Source organism: Gopherus flavomarginatus, chromosome 2 (assembly GCF_025201925.1).
Source record: "Gopherus flavomarginatus isolate rGopFla2 chromosome 2, rGopFla2.mat.asm, whole genome shotgun sequence".
NCBI lineage: Eukaryota > Metazoa > Chordata > Testudines > Testudinidae > Gopherus > Gopherus flavomarginatus.
Window position 1 is genome coordinate 12,313,446 of NC_066618.1, and position 24,504 is coordinate 12,337,949.

At 46.7% G+C, this 24,504-nt stretch overlaps 1 protein-coding gene across 1 annotated transcript in view; it reads right to left on the bottom strand.

Annotated features, from left to right (window-relative positions):
* Positions 1-1,521: 1,521 nt before the first annotated feature.
* Positions 1,522-24,504, bottom strand: part of GARS1 (glycyl-tRNA synthetase 1) — a 48,578-nt gene continuing 25,595 nt past the window's right edge. The window contains exons 7-17 of the mRNA XM_050942542.1: positions 23,529-23,674; positions 22,234-22,383; positions 19,324-19,486; positions 17,271-17,435; positions 13,875-13,983; positions 12,778-12,922; positions 9,823-9,908; positions 7,212-7,321; positions 5,939-6,032; positions 4,510-4,700; positions 1,522-1,853 (exon numbers count right to left, since the gene is read on the bottom strand). Of these exons, the coding sequence (XP_050798499.1) occupies positions 1,713-1,853; positions 4,510-4,700; positions 5,939-6,032; positions 7,212-7,321; positions 9,823-9,908; positions 12,778-12,922; positions 13,875-13,983; positions 17,271-17,435; positions 19,324-19,486; positions 22,234-22,383; positions 23,529-23,674 (1,500 nt within the window). The 3' untranslated portion in view covers positions 1,522-1,712. The remainder of the gene's footprint in view (positions 1,854-4,509; positions 4,701-5,938; positions 6,033-7,211; positions 7,322-9,822; positions 9,909-12,777; positions 12,923-13,874; positions 13,984-17,270; positions 17,436-19,323; positions 19,487-22,233; positions 22,384-23,528; positions 23,675-24,504) is intronic.

Consider the following 24,504-nt stretch of genomic DNA (forward strand, 5'->3'; position numbering starts at 1 on the left):
AGCTCGCTGCCGGTCTGGGGTCCCGGCCCTGCCCACATACAGTGGGTACCTACCTTCTCCCTGGTTCTGGCCCATTCTCTTCCTCTCTCTGCACTGAGCTGAGGGTGGGAGTGCACTGAGCACAGGGCTGGGTGTGAAGTGTCTGACCAGGAGCTAGAATAAGGGAGGGGGCTCAGGGTTGGGGCAGGACGTTTGGATGTGGGGCACTTACCTGGGCAGCTCCCATTAGTGTGAGGGGTGCAGGTGGGAATGGGGTGGGGGTGCAGGAGCTCCCATCTGGTGCTCAGGGTGGGGATGTGGGGAGCTGCAAGAGTCAGGGCAGAGGGCATGTGAGGGGGGTGCAGGTGTCAGGGCAGGGGGGCTGGGTATGTGTGGGGGTGCTAGTCAGGGCTCGGGTTGTGGGGGGGTGGAGTCAGAGGGCTGGGTGTGTATGAGGGAGGTACAGGGCTCCCGGTAGGGGCCTGGGGTGTGTGTGGGGGGCGGGGCTCAGGGCAGAGGGCTAGGTAACCGCCCCCCTCAGAACCCCCAACCCCCTCTGCTCCTTGTCCCCTGACTACCCCCTCCTGGGACCCCTGCCCCTAACTGCCCCCATCCAAGCCTCCCTGCTCCATGTCCCCTGACTGCCCCCCAAGGACCCTACCCCCTACCTGTCCCCTGACTCTTATCCACACCCCCACCCCCCAGACAGACCCCTGGGACTCCCATGCCTATCCAACCGCTCCCCGCCCCCTGACAGGACCCCCAGAACTCCAGACCCATACAACTCTCACCCCACTCCCTGCCTGCCTCAACCCCTCTCCACACCCCTACCTCCTGACAGCCCCCACCCAGAATTCCTGACTCATCCAACCTCCCCAGCTTCTTGGCCCCTGACCACCCCCTTCAGAGACTCCCCCACCTTAACTGCCCCCCCAGGACCCTCCTTGCTCCCTGTCTCCTGACTGCCCTGACCCTATCCACCCCACACCCCCTAACAGACCCCAGGACTCCCATGGCCCATCCACCCCCCCTGCTCACTGACTTCCCCCTCCAGAGACCCCCACCCCTAACCACCCCTCCCCTCGGGATCCCACCCCCTATCCAACCCACTATGCTCCCTGTTCTGACTGCCCCCGCCCCCAGACCTCTTACCTTGAGGCTCCAAGCAGAGCCAGATACACTACCCCATGGTAGCGCACAACCCCGGCCCCCAGAGCACTGCGCGCACGGTGGCAGGGCTCCAGGGGAAGGGGGGGAAGACAGGGGAAGGGTTGGTGGCTTGCTGCGCTCGGCCGGATGCTCCAACCCTGGAGCGTGGACCCTGTGGCTTGCTGTGCCGGCAGGATTTTTAATGGCACACTGGAGTCCTGGCAGGGAACAGCGTGCCATTAAAAAAATCGGCTCGCGTGTCGTCTTTGGCAAGCGTGCCATAGGTTGCTGACCCGTTTTATACACTCACAATTCCCATTTGGACCCACAGGAACTAACAAAACAAGTGATAAAGTCAAAGGTCTCAAAGTACAAGGCTGCACAAACACGGAAAAGCAAGCAAATGCAATGGCTTTTTTATTCATAACACCTTTAATTGCCATTATTTCAGTTTAAAGTTAAAATCAGGCAGCAATTGAGGAAAAAACATAGTCCCTGGGTGCACAAACAATGCAGCTTTGAATAATACACGATAGTTTATTTCATATTAACATGAACAGTAAAAAGTGGAAATCATCTGGGGCTTATTTCAGGTAATTGTCTTCCTCTATTGTCTCCTTTTTGCCAGTCTCTTGTCCCTCAAAGAGTGGATACTTTACTTCCACGTCAGCCCAAGTTAGGCAGCCATTTGCCAGGTCACGGATTATAATAGGAAGTTCAGAGACCTAGGAGGAGAGTGCACAGAAAGAGGCAAGACATGAGACCACACCACCAAGTTGATTTCTTTCATCCTACGTGTACATCAGAAGTTCTCAAACTGGGGGTCAGGACCCCTCAGAGGGTTGTGAGGTTATGTGGGAGGGGGGGAGTTGCAAGCTGTCAGCCTCCATGCTAAACCCCACTTTGCCTCCAGCATTTATAATAGTGTTAAACAGACGTAAAAGTGTTTTTAATTTGGGGGGGGGGGGTGTCACACTCGAAGACTTGCTATGTGAAAGAGGTCACCAGTAAAAGAAAGTTTGAGAGCCACTGGCATACATGGATAATGTTTAGCACCGTATTACAAATACTGCCACATGATCGACTGTTACCATCTGATGAGAGCAGATCTGTCCAACATTTTCATGTAATAGTTTTACAGCCATAAACTCCTCCTCAAACTCTGGGACATCAAGTGGTCGTGTCTCCAAGCAACAGCGCATTTTAATTCTAGATCCCTTTTCACCATAGCAAATACTGATCAGCTACTCATTGCATGGAGATTCACTAGTGAAATGCAGCCATCGCTTGGGCGGAGCACTGTCACACAACACTTTGGGACAGGCAGAGAAGAATGGACTGGTCCAAATGAACCTGCAAGCAGGGGATTTTGACAGGCCCTGGGGCAATGTAACATGAGTACTAACAGTGGCTGCCTCGAGACCTGCTGAGTTTTCTCTCTGCTATTATGAGTGTGCTCTCATAGGGGCAGAGTTTGAGAATCACAGTGACGATGTATGAATTGATTGAAGGGTCAATGGGAAAAAACAGACATACCAGTCCCACTGGGGCCAGTGCGCATTGACATCAATGGGGGTCATTCCAGTGTCTTCAATGGAGTTTGGATCAGGCCCAAGACAGCTACTGTGCTGCCTGTCTGAGGGGCCCATCAAGCAATTGCTCCTCACAATGCATGCAGGGCCGTCCCCCTTTAGGCCTGTGACCAACAGGAGACTCCTCCAATGCAGGTCCCACACATCATCTGTGGCCATCATTTTGGCACCCTTCATTCTGGAGAATCCCAAGGATGTCACGGTGACGTTGGCCTGGGTGGTCTTGAAGGATTAGCAGTATTGGCTACAGCTGTCTCAGGTGTGTCTGTGCCATATCGTGGTGTGTGTGAATATTTCATCACGGGGACAGCCTCGGGAGCTGAGCCTACCCACCTCAGGAAAGGGGGAGGAGACCCTTTCTAATAGCCACCTAACAGCTTGCACTAAGGGTTATTAAGAGCAAATAGCTTGAATGGCTCTCGCCCACTCTCCTTTGAACAGGTGATGGGTCAGACAGACAGACCCCCAGGCCTGGTCTACACCTAAATCCTAGATCGACCTAGAGAGATGTAGTTAAGCCAAGCTAAGTCCCGGTATAGTCAAGGTATGTTGATGGAAGAATTCTTCTGTCGGCCTAGCTACTGCCTCTCAAGGGGCTGGAATCACTACAGTGATGGAAACCCCCCTTCTGTTGCTGCAGCAAGTGTTTACACCATGGTGCTACAGCGGCACAGCCACGCCGCTGTAGCATCTGCAGTGTAGACAAACCCCGAGAGACCCAGACAGACTCCCAGAGACACAGAAAATCTGGGCTTGCTGGGAGCATGTACATTGGTTCTGTTCTGCTCCTGTACTTTGAGAAGTCGTCCTATGTAATCAAGGGCTTGTCTACACAGGGAAATTTACCAGCAGAACTATACTGGTATAGTTTCACTGCTATAGTTATACTGGTATAGGTCTGCTGGTAAATCTCCCCATGTAGATAAACCCTTAGTTTGTAGTGAAGGCTAAAATCAGACTAGCTATGTGTGTTGGCTGTTTGAAAATCTTTTTTCTCTAATGCTTTCTTCCAACTGCTGAATAAAAATCCTGCATTTCGAAAATCCTGCTGGTCAGTATCACTAAATGCAGGTGCCTGAAGCCCAGTTGGACCGGCAGGATGGTAAGTGGCTGATGTACTCAGGGTGGCGTAACCAGGTCCTGGTCTGAGTGCAAGGACTGTGAGATTCCTACCTGAGAGACACCCAAGAGCTCAGAGTTTGCAGTCAGACTAGAGAGGGGCCAACTGGCAGTAGGATCAGCTGTCACTTGAAAAGGTCTATCTGAGCAAATGAAAACTGGGCTTTTAAAGCACCTCAAGAGCCACAGGGGTTAGTTCACCAGAAGGAGGGGGTCCAAGATGGTCACTTCTATGTCACAGCTCACTGAACAGCCTGCAAAAACGGCCATGCTGAGGCCTCAGGGAGGCCTACTTCCCCCCAGTAACAGTGACAGGTCACCACAGGAGTGTCTGGAGGACAGCTCAGCGCTACATACACAAGTCAGCAACTACACCCACAATGGCCCATGCTCACAGTGAGCAGGTCAGCCTTCTAGCCGGGGCCTAAACGGCTCAAGGCTCCTTTCGGGGTAACCTCTCCCTCTGGCTATTGAAAGCAACTCCTCTGTTCGTTTCACTGGCAGGCTGGTGGGTAACACCCCCTCACCTTCAGAACACACGGCTCGCACATGAGTCCTGCACGGGTCACAGCAAGGCCAGTATGCCCACAGGCTCAGAGGCAGCAGGCTCAGTCCCTGCTCTAGTTAAATACATTTAACTCCTTCCCTCACACACATGCAGGCATTTTACCTCGGCTCGTATCTGAAGCATGGAGTCACGGTCCCTTAGAGTGGCTGTGTGAGGCACCTTGTTCACGGTGTCAAAGTCTATCGTGATGCCGAAAGCCACACCGATCTCGTCGGTCCTGGCGTAGCGCCGGCCAATGGACCCGGAGGAGTCGTCCACTTTGTGGGAGATGCCGTTCCTGGTGAGCGCCTCAGCTGGAAGAAGTGGAGAGTCCTAGGGTTAGCAACAGCCCCACTGGGCTGGAGGATCGGAAGGACACAACCACAGGGTGACAAACAGAAAAGGGGGAGGGGAGTACGAAGGCACAGGCATTACTATCCCGGCAAGGTGGACCCACAACCACTCCCGAAGCCGGTTATTTGCTGCTCGGCCCAACTCTTAACAGCAAGTTGTTCACACAGGGTGCAGTGTCGCCACCTGGCTGCAGTCAGTGGGGCTGCCCGCGAAGCGAGGGTGGGAGATTCTGGCCCTTACGTTTTAAGCTCCTCAGGATAAGGATTGGTCCCTATTCTATGTCTATAAAGCACCTAGTGCAATTCGGGTACAGCATTAATAACTGGGGGGAGGCTGTGTGTGTTTGGGGGCTAGAAAGTAAAAAGTGACTATTTTGACAGAAGGTTTTGGGTTCGAGGCCCACACAAGAGTTCAGGCTCTAACCCAGGCACCAGGCAGACACTGCAGTGCAGGGTTAGGACTCTATGATGCATTGCTAAGTCTCTTCTGAAAGATAGCACTGAATCACAGGTCTCTCAAGCCTGACATTAAAGGTCAGCAGCGAAACAGTAACTGAAGAAGCAGTTCATCTCGGTGTCTGGGCCCAGACATGTTATCTCGAAGAGCTGAAAACAAAAAGCTGCAAGCCAGCCCCGATTCTAACATTGCGGCCGTCCCACTGACTTACACGGCAACTGCTACTGTGCTCTCCTGTACCATTTTTGCAAAGCGCTTTGACATACCCAGAGGGGCAGGACTGGGCACAAGGAGGTCTGGGTTTTATTCAGAGGCTACGTGGCAAGCGAGTGGCCGAGCTGGGAACAGGACGCAGCAGTCTGGACTCCTGCCCTGCCCTAAGCAATAAACACACTACTCACCACAGCCATTCCATGGGCAGGGTGAGTCACTTTTTTGACATGCAAGTAAATAATAGTTTTTTTCCATCAGGACACACAGTATAGAGCACAGGAGCAGATTTTGTGCCTACACTGATAAGCTGAATATGACAGATTTTCAAGGCTGGCTCATATCAATGTGGCGGTCTCAAATGACAGAAGCTGCTGAAAGCTTTGGAGTTCCCTCTACCTCAGGTGTGTGCAACTAAAAAAGCAACGTGAAAAGACCCCACACTCTTGGGTCTTTCCTATCTTCCTGAAAAAGAAAAGTCATCTTTCCAATCCGTGGTCACGTGGGTATCTGTTGCGTTGCATTTACTCACATAGCTCCTTGACGAACGGCATGAATTCCTGATTCTGGCTCAGAGGAAGGACAGAGCATTTGAAGGGCGCTACAACAGCAGGGAAGCTGAAGAACTACACAAATAGAGTCAAAAACAAACACACACCAATGTAACTATTAAGCAGCTACAATTTGGGCCAGGTTCTTAGCTGGGGTAAGTCAGCACAGCTCCAGTGAAATCAGGAGAGCTAGGCCAATTTCTTCCAGCTGAGGAGCTGGCCCTCTGTAAATCATTAAAGTGGCAGAGGTAATGGCGTGCTTCACCCGAAACACCTGAAAACAAAGGGGTGTGTGTGTGGGGGGGGGGGGACTAAAATATTTAGTCCCAATGCATCTCCCTCAATGGTGGTGCTTAGGATCTAGGACACCCCCTCGCCAATTCAAACAGAGATTTGATTACGATAGTGGAACTGATACAGCGATGCTCCCTGAGATTTAGTTCATTATTAACAAAGTTAACAAAAAAAAACTGTTCCAAAGGGAGGGGAATTGAGAGGAAGATTCTTTCCCCAGTCTTCATGCTCTCATCTTACTCCACCTCATCCCATCCCTTCCTACTGCACACAGCACAGGGTCCCAAATATTTGTACAGGTGGATCACATCTTAACAGAGAGACTAGATAATGGACAATTTCTTCCTTCCCCCGCCCACTTGTAATCCTATCACAGTAGCAACCTCAGCTGGAAAAAGAATGTAGCTGCTTTAAAAGCAATCTAGCAGTGGGAAACAAGGAAAGGGAGCTGGCACCAGGTCCTAGATAGCACTCCATGGACCATCAGAGTGTGCGATGTGGATTGCAGTGTGGGCATCAATGACACCACCACAGTCTGACATATAACATGCACTCTTTCCCTCTGACCTCAGGTTGCAGGGAGATCTCACAAGCCAGGATTTTGAGTCTGCGTGCATGGTACTGAGACTGTGGAAGAGCACAGCCAAATCATTTAAAAGGACTTCACTCCCCTAGGGGGAGACCTGCCAAGTTTCAGCCCACAGGGAAAAGTTCTCCCCTTCATAGTAGTACCGTAGGCGCTTAGAGTGCAAACCGTCCCAGATCATTGTAAGTGCCTGGGAACAACTCACACCTGTCCTGGTAGGGAGAGGAACTAGGTGACCTGACAGGGTTTTCCCATATCTGTTGTATATTCCACTGTATAATTTAAATTCCACAGCTGTATCTGGTGGTGGAAGTCCATGAAATCAAACGCCCACAGCTGCTTCTCAACCAACCCAAAGGCACACGAAGGCTCACCGTTCGTTGTTCATCTCCCTCCCGGACACGGAATGTGTGTTCAAACACTGTATACATGATCCTTCCAATTCCGAATGAGGGCTCAATCACATTCGGGACTATTTCTTCCACTAGAGCACAAAACACATTGCATTCAGAAAGGCAGTTTACAAAAGCACCGTTATTTGATTGAACCTGCACTCCTTCACACAAGTCTGGATTTACTGCAGCTGAATGTATAAAGAGACGGGTTTAAATAGCTCTGCATCCAATGGGACTACTTGGATATCAAGATTTGGACTACACGTGGTTACATGGGTGCTGTCATTATACTATGAATCTATTAGTCTGAGCAAAGGAGAGGGGGAGAGAAACTCTTAGATTCCAACCTGAGCTCCATCAATGACTCCCTTTGAGTTCTCCATTTATCTGCCTCAATGTCCCCATATGTAAAATGCAAGCAGAGGTGGCACGTGGATTAGTTTGTATTTGTAAAGCCCTTTGAAGATGAAACGTCCCATGTAAGCAATACTACACTCTACAGAACGCATTTCAACACAGTACAGCTCTCACCAAAGTACTATTTAAAAGGATTCTCCCCCCACCTGCTGTCCTCCTGGTTTGTATAGGAGCTTTCACAACCTAGCCCAACTAATGCCTGCCTTGGCTAGAGACGGCATGTTTAAAAAAGCCTTGGCAGCCAAATTGAGAAGCTACAGTTTGTTAGAAGCATAAGCTGGTTCTAGAAACTAAGCAACAATTATTTTGTTTAAATGCTGAAAAGCCATTTCTGATGTACTAGCCTCATGTTCCCATCTCCACTGGTTAGAAAGATAACTGTTCTCTGAAACAGGCCAGTTCCGCTCTGCCAGCCACTTTGCCACAACACCTTCTCCATCCGGGATTATATTTACAGGACATCTTATGCCATTTTAAATTTGTTTCTCAGAGCTATAGTCCTATGGAATGTGAATACAGAACATCAGATTCCTTCACTCTGGCTACGCCTCCCCTTCCAGCCCTGGATAAGCTGAACTCTGAGTCTGTACTAATACAAATTAAGTGACCAGCAACCAAAACTCCAACTGACTGCTCTGAGACAGTAAAATGGAGATGGACTACAAGTGTAATTACTTTCTACCACTGACTGACAGGCACTTAGAGACCTTGCTAATGCCAGCAGACTCTGAGGCGGAGTAAGAGTTAGGATGCTCTGCAACTAGCAGAAGCACTTAGAATATTGCAGGACTGGCTCTTAAATGATTTTTAAAAAATGGTCAGGAAGGATAATGGTCCAGTGGTTAGGATGCTTACCTGGACCTCTGGGTTAGAAAAGGGTTAAATTTCTAACTCGACCATGGACTTCCCATGTGACCTCAGTCAAGTCATGAATAGAGCTGGCTGGAAAAACAAAGTTCACTTCCACAAAAGTTGTCAAGATTTTGGAAAAATTGGGACAAAGCCAAATCCTCAAAAAATGTTGCAGAACTGAAATCCTGCAATATTTCCTTTCGGACACATGGTATTTCCAAAGTGACATTTGCCCCCTGAGATCCCCAGCCACCTGCTTGGCAGGCTGCAGTGAGGCCAGGCACCCTGGAAGCTTCTGACTAAAACTGACACGACTGTCAGTGTTCACTACTGTCCATCACTGAATGGCAGCAATGAAAGTGACCAAACTCTTGTCTTCAACCTGGTGGGGAATCAGGAGCCTGGAAGCCCTGGGAGCACAGGCCCTGCCGCAGCCCATCTCATGGTGGCCTGCTGAGGAGCTGGGAGCTGCAACACTCACAGCTCCACAACTCCTAGAGCAGACTGAGGAGCCAGCTGGCCCAAGAGTTTGGAAGCCCAGGGGTCCCTGACTCTGAGGCCATCCTCATGGCGAGCCATCCTGGAGCCGTGGGCCTTGGAAGCCTAGGTGGGAGAGCTGGCAGGAGACCAAGCCTGGGTTGTGTCGGAAGTCTGTCAAAACTTAATAGTTTCGTGAAACGTTTTGAAGACTCAGCAAACAACAAAAAACGTTTTTGGGAAATTTTTCCAACCGACTCTGGTCACTTAAGACTCTGGGCCTCAGTCCCCATCTGTAAAATGGGGAGAGTAGCACTGCTGTACCTCACAGAGATGTTATGAGGCTAAATACATTGCATTTTGTGAGTGCCTCACCTATAGTGGTAATGGGGGCCATGTAAGTACCATAGATAGAAGACTGACTGTCTACCGTTAAGTACAGAAATGATTCTTTTGTAAGACGGAATCCTATAAATAATTGTCTGATCAACTTTGATCCTGTGCTGGAACTTATCCTGAAAGGAAATAATTCATCTGAAGACAGAGGGAACATTTCTTAAAAAAACATTAGCCACAAAGCTTAGTACCTAAACTTAGGCATTGTAATAAAAATGGCTTGATTGACCAAGGTGCTTTCATTGAAGTCAATGAAAGCAGCAGATTCTCAGCACCTCTGGGATTGAGCCAGTTACTTAGGAACCTATATACTGGTTTAGGTGCTTAATTTATGCACCTAAGTCTCAACATTTTGGCCACAACTTTCAGATTTGCTTAACTCTCCTGCATTCAAAATGTATTGTGATCAGCTTCCCATATCTAAGATTAAAAAGTAAATAAAAGTTACCATGCAGTGTTTTCTGGAATCTCTTCACACTGACCATGTCCTTTGTTAATTGAAAAGTTTTCCCTTCAGTTTCAACAGTGAATTCCCTGTAAAGAAAATACCAGTGCTTTAGTATTAGTAAACAAAACCAGATATGTCACTTTCCCTTAGGTGGTTTCACTGGTTTAATTCTTTCTTTGGGAAAAAAGAAAAAAAAAAAAAAGTAAAACTGGTTTGGGGGCTATACAGAAAAGTCCTCTCAAACTCCAGGGATCGAAGGAAGAAACATGTATCATGTCTTTTTTTTTTTTTTTTTTTTTTTAAATACTCAAAGTTTTTATCTAGCATTTTTATTATTGTTGTAAAATAATTTTTTCCATAACCATTGATGAACATAAAAGCAATGTGGTTAATAGCCAGGAGCAAATTCAATTACAATATGGAAGGGTTCCAGGGTGAAATACATAAAGAAAAATTAACCACAAGACAATTAGACATTCATTTGCTCACTACAAACTTTTCATGTATTGTAACACACACATACTTTTTGTGTCAATTTAGTTCTGATGGCGAGTACCTGACCTCTGCATGGGAACTGGAAAAATCAAAGATATTTTTGATCTGTTAAAGCTTCCCAAACAAGTGGATGGGCCCAGATCCATTTTTGACTGATTCCTCCAGCTTTTGGTGTTGCTCTCTCTTAACACAGACAAAAAAGTTAACCCACAGCTGCTACAAGGCCGAATCAGTAACAGAGTCAGAGTATGAGGCCAGAAGGGACGACCAGATCAACTGATCTGACTTCCTGTATAGCACAGGCCACCACCACACTACCACCCAACACTCACACATTAAACTCAACAACCTAACTTACGCCAAGTTATTTCAGCCCACAGGAGACTAGACACGTGCCACAGGCAGAGAATAGGAGGGACCAGTCTGAGGCCCCCACTATGGCAGGGAAAGGAGTGAGATACAGCCAGCTAATCCTGGCAAGTGACCTACACTCACATGCTGCAGAGGAAGGCAACAACAAAAAAACCCCTCAGGTCACTGCCAAACTGACCTGTGCTGTGAAAATTCCCTCCCGATCCGACATATGCTGCTCAGTTATACCCTTAACATCTGAGCAAGAACCGGGCAGCCAAGCACCTGAGAGACTGCATGGTGCCACCTCAGAGCCCTGGCCTTCCCCACCCAATGTCCCATCTCCAGCCATGGCCATCCCTGATGCTTCAGAAGAAGGAGATTTAAACCCCCCCCACAAACCCCCAAAATACATTGGGGGAGGGGAAGCAAATCCCTTCCTGACCCCCCGAGCTGTCCTCAGTCAGGCAGAATTCCCACTGATGTCAACGTGGCCCTAAATATCCCATTCACAAAGAGCAAAGATTTATTTTATTAAACTCCAGCTGTCAATTTGCTGCTGAAATATAAACTCTGCCTCATTTTGTATGGCAGCCACCTGCAGAATAGTCATCTAAACTTAACCATCCGTAAAACAGGTCTAGCCACAGGCACTTCAGCACACAGCCGGCTGAGTGCACCTATGCTGGTCAATCCGTAGTGGTGTCTCAGGTATACTAAACTGATGGCTTCCAGGAGTGTGCGTAATACAGGAATGGGTGCATTTATGAAAGGCTACGTGCCAAGCTGCCTGCACTGAAACCTATTTCCCAGAGGAGATTACGTTTATGGAGGCACATCCTGAATGTGGATATATCAGGGAGTTGAGTCTGGACTACTGCCATCATTTGCCGCAAAAGCTACGTACACTGAAAAATGCTGCTATTGCTTTGCTTAAGGAATTGGGTTAACTTTCTTCTGGTTTGGACTTCTGTAGGACCAATGCACCCAGTGAAAATTTCTCTGTCTCGTAGGCCTGGTTTGGATGTATTATAAGTACTGTTTTTCTTGCACTTTGGTTACTTTGACACTCATAAAACACTTAAACTGGCTCTAATATGGGGTGGGGGGGAACTGCACAGTGTATCAGTTACACCACTGGACTTGTTCTGCACAAGCTATTTCAAATAACATAGAAGCAACAGTTTTATTTATTTTTTAAGCTAACACTGCTCGGAAGTGTAACAAAGCTTTTTTTGAAGTCAGGCAGAGATTCCAAACTCACCAACTGGAAAACCTACTTAAAACGTGGCTGTGCTCGGCTCCTCCAAATTCACAGTTCTCTAGCACCGCAATAATCCAAACGGCACCTAAAGTCAGACTGAATGCTGCCGCCTGTGCTACTCCCACCGGTGTTTTACCAAACGATAGTTCGACAAGCCTCTGTTTGCCGGATGCTGGAACTGGACCGGGGAAAGATCCGTTGATAATTGCCCTGTTCTGTTCTTTCCCTTTGAAGCATCTGGCAGGATACTGGGCTAGGTGGACCACTGGTCTCACCCAGACTGGCCAGTCTCATGTTCTTATTCTTATGAGCCTATTGATGAACCAAGCCATACTGGGCATGAATCATTCCCATGTGAATGTCTATTTCGCAATAGATCTGACTGCCTTTGTCAGCGCTGGCCAGCTCACGAGCCCCAACCCACAGGTCGTTGAACAGCCTCATCTCCCAGCAAACTCAGTGGGAGCTGAGGGCTCTCATCCCCTTACAGGTGACATTCGGTACCTTGCAGGACTGGCTCCTACGTGACACAAAGGGCAGCTTGCCAGGAGCCAGCAGGCTGCACCTAGTTTGCATGTAAACGCACATACCTTTTAAAACCAAAGCATAAACACACAAAACCCTAATAGTTACATGTAACTGTACTGTGTCCATCAGTGAAGAATTGCCTCTCGGCTGAGCCACCAGCAGTAAAAACTGCAGATGATCCATTTTATCATGGCCTTCAGTTACTGGCAAGGCTGGTGCAGGATGCACTGAGATTACTCAAGCGGTTTTGTGGGTATCCCTGGCACAGGTAATTGCTAAGAGAATCTTATTCAGCCCCACACCCAGCGTCTTCTCACCCTTTCTCATTCAGCAGCTTCTCCATCTCGCTGATGTAACACTCGTCGCAGATGGAAAGGTATTCCAGCACCAGCTTCGCATCCTTCTTGTAGGCCTTGCCAATGGCTCCCTTATTTGCCTCAAACTGAACAACGCTGGCTGTTTTGTACAGAGCAGTTAAGGAAACCGAGCTCCCAGGCCACTGTGACCTTATACTTTCATTAGTTCATACTGGGTAACAAATGTAATTACTGCAGCACCTACAGAATCTGGGTCCGTGTTTTGTCATTGTATCTTATTCAGTGCTGAAACCGGTTTGAGTAACTTACCTCAGAGCAGAAAGTAAATAGTCCCTATCAGTACTTTAGATCAGCATATACATGCAGCTAATATGGTCACTGTTAGAGCAAGAATAAGACTTTTACACACTGGGCTGATTTCTGATCTCAGTTACACCCAAGTAATCTGGAGTGACACCAATTGCTTCAGTGTAGTTACTCCAGATTTACACTGGTGCACCCAAGAACAGAATCTAATCCAATATCTTTAAGAAAAGGCCCCCCAGGCCTTCCTCACCAACCCAGAGCTAGTTGCCGCTCATCACCTCAGTGGATATGCGCCGGACGGGTACCAGGGCAATCTGGGAAGCAGTCTCTCTCAATCCCCTGTAGGGGATAAAGGGGGAGGAGGGGGGCAGGAAATCAGTGGTCCTGAGCCAGCAGAGAACCTGGCAGGTTGAATCCTCTAAGCAGACCACACCCGTTTACCTTTTAATGGGTTCACACCCTTCTTAAATGCTCCAAAGTTCTTTTGCAAGTAACTCACGTAATGTTTAAACTGTGTTTATGAAAATAAACAAATCGAAAACAAGGAGCCAGGAAACAAACTTTGGCCTGCATTTCCTTTACTCACCTGAGTAAAGTTACTCATATGCTGAAGTCTTTGCTGGGTCAGCCCCAAAGATATTCTTTACACTGCTATGAGCATCAAGGTCGCCTGATTTAACCTAGATACTCACTCAAAAGTCTAACTTTGAACAGACCTGCACAGGCCTTAGGACATTTCAGTTTCAGATGCTACCTAGCTTTAGGGAGAACTGTTTTATTCACAAAGGATATGGGTTCTTTCAGAGGCTTCTCAGCTACAAGAGGAACTTTGGTGGCTCTGGCGTGGCAGGAGAGGTCGTAACAGGCACGATCAGCACAACCAACAATCTCAATCCAACCCTAGAAAAGCAAAAAAGTGGAAGCTTTTAACAGTCTGTCTTTTTGTTTGCTTAACAACCAAACATGTTTGTTTGCCCCTAAGCCCGCCATGCTCCCAGGGCTGGTTTTTCTACCTAATTAGCTCTGTTATGATAAGCATTAGTTCCACCAGCTCCTCTCTAATCTGAATGTGCCTCCGTTTGCTTCGAGACGTAACCAGTTATGTAAAATACAAGGTGCATATACACCGCTACCTTGATATAACGCCACCCGATAGAACACGACTTTGGATGTAAAGTGGTAAAGCAGTGCTCCGGGGGGGGGGGGGGGGGGGGGGGGCAGGGCTGCGCACTCCAGTGGATCAAAGCAAGTTCAATATAACACAGTTTCACCTAATAGGCGGTAAGATTTTTTGGCTCCCCAGGACAGCGTTATATCGAGGAAGAGGTGGACATGCACGACCAGGTTCTCTAGTGAGGCTGGTGGAACTACACAGACTTTCGCCAGCGGAGGACCTGGGTGACAGCATATGTTTTTTACATTCACATCAGCGTGCATGAGATGGGCTGAGTAACTGGGTATCATTGGGGATTTTATCACTTCATGAGCTTGGGGAAGAGTAACCAACTCGCCTCTTTACAACTGTCAAAGACGCATGCTTAAGAGCTAAGTAGCACATGATTCACAACTGACTGAAGCATTTCCTTGCATACGTTCATATCTGTGGAAAGGAAGAGTCTGTAAACGAATTAATTCGCATAAAGCACTGCCCATGAATTCCAAATCTTTTTAGCAAAACCAGTGAGCTGTTTGGTTTACAACGTGGCAATACATGAGACAAGGAGCGTTGGTCTTCTCCATTCATTCTGTTGTGCTAGTGCGTGTGTATGCACATGTACATGCAGTCAAAACCTGCTTGCATGAAATTCCAATTGGCAAGAGAAGGACTCAAAGGGCATGTCTACATTGCAATCAGAGGTGTGAATACAGCATGTGCAGACATATCCAAGCAGGCTCGGAAGATAGCCCAGATACCACCTCAGCACAGGCTAGTCATTCAAGTACATATTAGGGTAGGCTTGTGCAGCTTCACTGCTATTGTTATTTGAGCTAGCTAGCTCAAAGGTTGCTTGGGTACGTCTACATGTGCTGCATGCAGTGTTGCTGTATCTGTGTTGGCACCAGAATATTCGAGACACAAGGTGGGTGAGGTAATGCATTTTACTGGACCAACTTCAGTTGGTGAGAGAGATGCTTTTGTGCTTACACAAAGCTCTTCCGCAGTGTAGGAATACCCAAAGAGGATGTGTGTACAGGAAGCATCCCTGTGCTCCAACACATTCCATGCAGGAAAGTCCTACAGAATTTCACAGGGAGGAAACCAATAGAGTATGACAGAAAAACCTGTTAGACCTACCAGACAATGATAACCTTTCTACATAATTTTTAAACCATCCTGTAGGATTATACTACTGCTATACAATTCTGTAAGTTGGTTTAAACATTCTGTAGGAACAGAGAAATCCTTCTCTCTTCAGTTCTACAGGATTTTTCTATGAAGGAATGATTCAGTTTCAGGTAAGCTCCAGTGATTCTTGAGCTTAAAAGTTTGGTACAACCTTACATATAGTAACAACATCCATTAGTGGGCTGTGATGACACACTATTGATGGTCAACCCCACAGCTATTTCAATAAGGAGTTGAGAAGATTAATGTTCAGCCAGAACACTTGTATTTTTACCTATACAGAGCCAAACCTGGAGATCTTACTCATACCTTAAACTAAAGCAAACTCCTAATTAACGGAACCATCTATCCAACCCTAGTATCAGAGGGGTAGCCGTGTTAGTCTGGATCTGTAAAAGCAGCAAAGAGTCCTGTGGCACCTTATAGACTAACGGACGTATTGGAGATGAGCTTTCATGGGTGAACACCCACTTCGTCAGATGCATCCAACGAAGTGGGTATTCACCCACGGAAGCTCATGCTCCAATACGTCTGCTAGTCTATAAGATGCCACAGGACTCTTTGCTGCTCATCCAACCCTAGAAAAGCAGAGGACTGGATTCCATGACCGAGGAGGTCCCTTCTGGTACTATGTTCCTAACGTCCTCATCCTGTAACGAGCTCTACATGGGCCTTCCTTTGGGCATGCAGAAACCACAGAGTTTGGCCCTCTTGATTTCAACGGAGCCTCTCGCAGGGATCTGCCATGAGAAGCTCACTGCGATGGTAGGGCCTACGTTCACAGTGGCTGGCAGAATCCCATCGGCCTTCTGACCCTGTCTTGTGATTCAATTCCATGGAGTTCTCAAAGCAGTTTCAGCAGTCTGAGACTTAGTGGACGCCGTCCCACTTGAAAAGACTAGTCAGGTGCAAAGAGGGCTTTCTTCTAATGGGAAAACTGCTCATTCTCCCTACCCAATTCCAGCCAAAGGATTTGATCTGATTCTCTTACACGTGAGTCTTCTTGTCTTTCCAGTTGCCATAACTGATCAATAGGAGAACCCCCTAAGAAGCTTCCATTCAAAAATATCACTGCTGACTAATATAAAGACCGCCATCGTGATTTTTAGAAGTAGCAGTAAGCTCTCTAAAAACATGCAATAAGGAGGGTTTAAACATCTGCTACACCCTTAACAAACCTTCCTGGTCACTTAAAAAAAACATATACACACAAGATCTTAAAAGCCCAAACAAACAATCAGAGGAAAGCACAGTGTACAGTAAGTCCCGACATCACAAAATCCTTCAAGCAGCAAAGGAGGAGCGGGGCTGGAGTAGGAAAAGAGGTGCTGGGAAAACAGCTCCTGTAGCACTAGCTGGCCCAGCAGCAGGGATTCCTTTTTTCAGCCCTCATAGTCAAAGTGGGGCTGGGGATGGAGCAGGAAGGAAGCTGCCTTGGGCAAACTGTTCCAGCAGTACTGTCTCCTCCACCACTGATTTTATTGGGGTAACAAGCTGGAAGCCACAGGGGCCTAATTCTCTTCTCACTTGGGTGCAGTTCATCCACATGCCACTTACGTCCTCTGACTAGGGTTTACATCACACGTTCCTTCTGCACGGCGGTGAACGTTCCCTTTACAGCAGTCGTAAATCAGGAGTGACTCCACTGTAGTCAATGGGGCCGTGCGAGCACGCAGCTGAACAGACAGGAGAGCCAGCCTTACTACCTGTTTAATTTCTTCACTTTAATAAACAGAGTTGGGTGGCCATCTTACTAGTGGCGTGCCAGGCTAGGAACGTAACAGTGCACAGGGAAAGCGCAACTCAAGACCCTGCTGGTAGGTTTAATCCTGCAACTTACATAGGATGTTTTGGACTCTGCATCCCAGCAGTCACAGGCATAATGAGCCATCTCGTTCTCCATGTGCTGTCGGAAGCGCAGCTTATCCGGGGATACACCAACCTTTATAAGGTAGAGGTAGATTCTGCCAATGAAGTAACCTAATACAGAGTTATTGATCACACCCTAGAGAGAGAAAAAAAACACTTCGTTAATTTCCACATCATCATTCTGTTGCCTCAGAAAGACTGGAGACAGCTGATATTACTTCCCTTTAAAGGGACAACTTCCTGCATGTGGTAAACTGAGATACAACATGTTTCCTGAAACCCACTGCCTCAAGATCTCACTACAGCAAAATCTCTGTACTGCGCAGTAACATCTCCCAATGGAAGTGCTGCGAGCACATCATTGTGACTGAAACTACTGAACGTGCCATGTAGCAGAATACCATACAACATCTTTGCACTGTACCCAGAGAAACAAATATTTGACAATGGGCTCTTTGGTCTAGCAGAGAGAGGTATAACACAAGCGAACGGCTGGAAGTTGAAACAAGGTAAATTCAGACTGGAAACAAGGTGTAAATTTTTAACAGGGCGAGTAATTAACCATTGGAACAATTTACCAAGGGTTATGATGGAGTCTCCATCACGAGCACTTTTCAAATCAAGAGTGGATGTTTTGCTGAAAGAGGCACTCTAGAAATTACTTCAGGGAAGTTCTGGTTCTGACTTCCTGTATAATACACACCATAGATGATCACAATGGATCCTTTCTGGTCTTGGAATCTATGAAAAGGCCACTTTCAAATACTGGAGTTCAGAAGTGTAGCTCTGTAATTATGGAGGGAAGATTTAATGAGGGAGTCGGGACTCCTGGGTTTTGTTCCCGGTACTGCCTTTGCTTTGCTGTGGGACCTTGGGCGAGTCATTCGGCCTCTCTGCACTTGATTTTCCACCTCTAAAATGGGGTTTCTACAAAGCTACCTCAGGGGGTGTTTTGGAATGCCTGTAAGGCAGTTGAGAATCCATGCCTACCAGGCTCAATGCACAGGCCCCATAATGGGGACAGTTCAAAGAAAAACCATTAACAGGATTAGAGGGTCTGGAGGAGCAAGTGTTTTTTTTTAATCTGGCCCAGAACCTGAGTCCAAAGGGTTTAGATCAGATCCTACAGAACAAAATATGTAGAGGCTAAGATGAAAAGGAGGGGATAGGGAAAGCGTTTTCTTACTCCCACCCATCACTTCTGGCCCCACCCCTCCAAAGAGACATCACTTTGGGCTGCTGGGAATTTGAGCAGTTATTGATGAATCATCTTTAATTATCGTATTGACAGTTTGTGAGAGTTGTTTTGTTCTTTTTGCATTAATTTGCAAGACAAACCCCTCCCCATGTGCTACCAGTCATCTCATACCATCAATACAACAGTCACCAACGTTCTGTTACGAACCTCTAGTATCAACAAAGAATTGTACCAAAAAGTCTCCAACATGTACAGACATAACAGTATATTTTTATACAACAGTGCATGTTATTTACACTATGGTAATGCCTATCAACCTCAGTTATGGACCGGACCCCATTGAGCTAATCTCTGCACAGACAGAACAAAAAGATGGCCCCCAACCTAAAGGATTTTCAGTTAAAATGCGTTTCTGTATTAGAGCATTCAGTGTCTATTTTTAGGTGACCAGCCGTGTTCTTTCTTTAACTCACTCGGATGAAGAATCAGGGTTTTGGGGATTCAAACCCAACACACAGCGTATTGGTGCCAGGTGATGCAAAAGGGGGTGTGGATTCTCAGGCTGCCCCCAGCTTTTAGCAGGTCTTGTACCCCTAACGTGCTCCCTCTCCCAAAAACTAACCTGGAAGCCTAACCTATGCAACAGTGCTACCTGACTGTGTCCTTTCAGTACTGATGAAGGCCAGATTTTGATCTCACAGGTGCCCACGTGGAGTAACTCCACTGGACTCCATGAAGGTACTCCTGATGTACAAGTTTGGAATTAATTTACCCCTGCAAGCACGCTACAGAATTAAGTTATGAATGGTCATGCGAGTAACATTACCTGCTCAACAGCATCTCCCAGACGCATCATGTGGGCGGACTGCCCACTGACCTGGGCTTTGGAGGAGTACAGGAGGATGTGGAGATCTGCCACACTCTGGAACTTGGGGTGATACTTCTCACTGGGATCCACAAAGTGCTCAATTTCTGCCATGGTGAATTCTCTAAACAGAACACAGAGCCACATGCTAGCATTAATGCACACTTCCCAGGAAGAACCTTCCCCACCAGCCTTTTAAATGTGCTCTAGCCTGTTAAAAATGCAAATCAGGAGTTAAAACACCACCAAGTGCAGTGCCAAGGGAACAGACAGATTAGATAGCACGCCACTTTTCTTCAGATGTTGGAGGGTTTCCCCACCCCCTTTAGCTTCTATTAAAAGGTACCTACAAATTCTCTTCGAAGCCTTTAGGCCAGGGGTTCTCAAACTGGGGGTTGGGACCCCTCAGGGGGTCACAAGCTGTCAGCCTCCACTCCAAACCACGCTTCACTCTAGCATTTATAATAGTGTTAAATATATTTAAAAGAGTTTTTAATTCATAAGGGATGGGGGATCACACTCACAGTCTTGCTGTGTGAAAGGGGTCACCAGTACAAAAGTTTGAGAACCACTGCTTTAGACCTTGGTTATCACATCACTGACTCAGAGGGAAGAATGTCACCTACTGAAATACCCAAATCCTTTCCTAAATCATGTGTATCCTCTGGAAGTCTCCACCCAAGTTATGACCTGGCCTCACCCTGATAACCTTGTGATATCTAGTTAGAAAGCTTTATTTGCGGGGGCGCGGGGAGGGAGAGAACCACTCATGGTACATCTTTAAATGTGCGATACTGGAACCTCCAGCACTATTCTGTTTAACAGCATAGATGAGATTTAAAACTGCAAGGTTTTCCAATATTCAAAGCAGGCCGTCTAACAGGAAACATTTGTTTACTTACTTTGCTTTACTGCAAACAAGCAAACAGATGGCAAAAGTATTCTGCACGGCATCATAAACACAGAAATTAAGAAATAGTCCATGATCCCCCATCCAACAAGCCAAATTTTAACTGCATGACATTGAGATGGCTGTGCCAGGGGAACGATTCAGTGACACAGGACAACATTTTGAGAACTGGGAGACTAAAGTTGGGCACCTAAATCCATATTTACATCCCTATATAGCCTGACTTCTGGTGGTAATGGGAGATGTGGGTGCTCAGTGACTTCAGCAGACACTGCAGCTGGCTCCCCACTCTGAAAACCAGGCCTTCTGTTACAATGAAGGCTCTTGTCATGCAAGATACTTTTGCAATTGGTTTGCCTGCAGTAAAACAGAGTAACTACATTAAGAGGCACTCATGGTGGAAAATGCTGGCCATATTTCCCCAGAGGTGGATCTCATCGTTTTTCCTCAGAGATCGTGTTTACGTGAAAGAGCCTCAGACAAGAGAAGCACTAAGATAGCAACATGTAGCAAACCCACCTGCTCAAGGGGATAGGCATAGCTCAGTGGTTTGAGCATTAGCCTGCTAAACCCAGGGTTGTGAGTTCAATCCTTGAGGGGGCCATTTAGGGATCAGTGGCAAAAATCTGTCAGGGACAGTACTTGGCCTTGCTGTGAAGGCAGGGGACTGGACTCAATGACCTTTTAAGGTCCCTTCCAGCTCCATGAGATAGGTGTATCTCCATATTAAACAATGGTGCATGTTCTCTTTTACATTATTGCTTCACTATGTATATATTTATACATTAGGTCTTGCTTAACTTCAGTACCTCAAATTGCTTAGCAGTGAGTTACTTTGTGATCAGGAACCTTAAAGAAAGAGTTTTGTATAATCACTCAAGATTTTAAGTTTATTTTGCAAGCACCAGGATGTTATTCTATTGCAGAAAACTACAGCACAATTTCCTATGAAAGTATCACAAGTCTATAATTTATATTGTATTGGATAAGGGTTTCGGTGACATGAACCGCCAGTTTACAGATCTAATTAGGAGAACAGGAGGGCTGAAAAAACCTCAGTGCCAGTAATGCCACGGCACCCTGCTAATGCCATAAAACGTTATTATGTTAATCAGTTATCAATTTTACAACATGCACTGTGTGTAACTGCAGAGTAGCTCCACTGACATCAATTAGAAGCTAACGAAGTTTCAATCAGAGATCAGAATGCCAGAGCTGCAATGCCAAACATACCAGAGACCAGATATCTACATAGAAAAGAGACAGTTTCAATCCTAAGGCCATCATTAAAAAGTGAAATAGGTCCATTTTTGGTTTCTGGACCAAGCTTTTATGAGCTCTGTCAGGTGGGCAGGTTTCTTTTTTTTCCAACTAGCCACACACAAAGCAATCAGCTTATGGGTAAATTCCTCAAAGTTTTAGTTGCACAATCTCTCACCCACTGAAGTCTGTGGAAACTCCATGAACATTTTAGGAGGTACTCCTAGTGCATTCTAGGGCAGGGAAACTGAATATTGTACCCACTTCAGATGCCATGTATCGTAAGCAGAAGGCTTTGAAGATCTGATGGCCTCTTGCTTGACTAATGTCCCGTAGCACCTGATCTAACAGAAAGTCCCTGTTTGTTCTTTGTCACATGATCTAAGATTGGAGTCGTTTTTTTTGTCTCAAGGTCTAACCAGGTTTTAATGCCAAGTTTTCATGCCCAATACAAATTCTTATCAATGTTTCTGAAGCAACAGTCTCATAATCAAGATACTTTTTGCCAGTGAACTCTGATTACTTTAAGGCGTTTATTATGCAGCTACTCGAAGCCTTTTACAACGCACAAGACATTCTCCCAAAGAGCAGGGTGGACGGGAAATCAGTGAAAAGGACACTCAGGCCAGATGGAACTTTGATTTCCCGAGAGGCAGCTATCTCCTGCCAGATGTTCTGGTGGGGGAGAAGGTTTGCAGTACCTGACTCGGATGAGGCCAGAACGGGGTGAGATCTCGTTCCTGAAGGAATTTCCAATCTGGGCAGCAGCGAAAGGCAGTTTGCCTTGATTAAATTCCAAAAGGCGTTTGAAGTTGAGGAAAATTCCCTGTGCAGTTTCTGGCCTCAGATAGCTGAAAGAAAAACAAGACATAGGTGGGTGAATGGAGGGGAAGCAAGATAAACTTTGTTTCGATGCAAAAAATGAGGTGGCCTTGTTTTATCTCAGGTCTCTAATTCCAGGCACAAAACATCAAGGCAACATGCTCTGTAGTTCTCAGCAGCAGCAACCATGCGGAGTTCAACAGGAAACCACAGATTATCAACAAGCACCAAGACTTGCTTTCTTTAGAGCAGCAAAGGCGGATTCAGGTGCTGCCCATAGGGTTCAAGGAGAGCAAGGGATGGTCCACTCATCTTTCAGATTGCAGCTCTTCTTATAAATTCAGGGGCCATGCTTATCCTCTTTGTACCCCCCCAATAGTGGCACATATGGAGGTGAAGCAAGTCCAGCAATGCTGCCCTTATGAACCCCAGCAATTATAGAACCCTCCCAGGGTAATTAAATACACAGATTAGCCATGGACTCATCTTTTTCTAAGTTCATTTAAGGCTTCCAGTGCTAATGCTTACATAGCCCACTGGTGAGTGGGTGTTCCATGTCCTGCTCTGGGCCAGTCCACAGAGGAGGAGTCTGTTACAGCCTCAGCTAGCGAGCCTGGATCTTTACCCCAAGCCGTAGCAGTCCATGCTTTTAGCTCCAGAGGTCCCCAGGTCAACTTTGAAGCATCAACCAAGATGGCGGCCACGGACCACACATGATGGCTGCCTTTGCTACGTAACTAACATTATGACAGACTAGCTTCACGCCCCTTCCTGCTTAGCCACAGAGGTCACCTGTGGAACCAATAATGTTCTGTTGCATGGGGAACAGGAGTCTAGGGCCTTGCTGCCCTATGCTACACAATCTAGCCTACAATGACATACATCCGCCAGCCACTACAGCCTCTCAAGTAGAGCAGGCGCCAAAGAACTGCATGGACAACTACAGCCATGATGGTCCTTCTCATCTTGAGAGTCCATGAATCTACTTTGCAATAGCAGCTCTAGAGCAGCCTGGGGAAAAGACTGGGCAGGAGAGAATTGCAGAGGGAAGGCTGCATGAGTAGTTTGTTTTCAGTTTCGTATAGATCTCATTTCCAATCCTGGGCAGTGGAAAATTACAGTCACTCATAGCCACACGCCAGAAGAAAATGGGCAGCACGAGGCTGCTACCTACCCCGGCATGTTTCCTCCAGGCCCAATGGAGGTCTTGAACATCAGATTGAAGGACACAGGAGGGGACAGGTCGTTCCCTGTGACAGGAGACTTCACGTTGTAATTCACAAAGAGATCGGCGAGCTCTTGCTGACTGTAGTTGTCCAACTAGCAACAAAACACAAGGATGGTTATTTTAAAATTACAAGACAAGGTTAAAGCTGACATAACCTTAGTCCCAGATTTGGACCTTAGCGTCCAAGATATGGGGGTTAGCATGAAAACCTCCAAGCTTAGTTACCAGCTTGGACCTGGTACTTGCTGCCACCACCCAAAAAATTAGAGTGTTTTGGGGCACTCTGGTCCCTTTGAAAAACCTTCCCTGGGGACCCCAAGACCCAAATCCCTTGAGTCTCACAACAAAGGGAAATAATCCTTTTTCCCTTCCCCCCTCCAGGTGCTCCTGGAGAGATACACAGACACAAGCTCTGTGAATCCAAACAGAGTGAATCTCCCTCTCTGTTCCCAATCCGGGAAACAAAAAGTACTTTCCTCTTCACCCAGAGGGAATGCAAAGTCAGGCTAGCAATCCAACACACAAATCTCCCCTTGATTTCTTCCTCCCACCAATTCCCTGGTGAGTACAGACTCAATTTCCCTGAAGTAAAGAAAAACTCCAACAGGTTTTAAAAGAAAGCTTTATATAAAAAGAAAGAAAAATAAGTACAAATGTTCTCTCTGTATTAAGATGATACAACACAGGGTCAATTGCTTAAAAGAATATTGAATAAACAGCCTTATTCAAAAAGAATACAAATCAAAGCACTCCAGCACTTATATTCATGCAAATACCAAAGAAAAGAAACCATATAACTTACTATCTGATCTCTTTGTCCTTACACTTGGAAACAGAAGACTAGAAAGTAGAACTACTTCTCCAAAGCTCAGAGAAGGCAGGCAGACGGAAAACAAAGACCTTAGACACACAATTCCCTCCA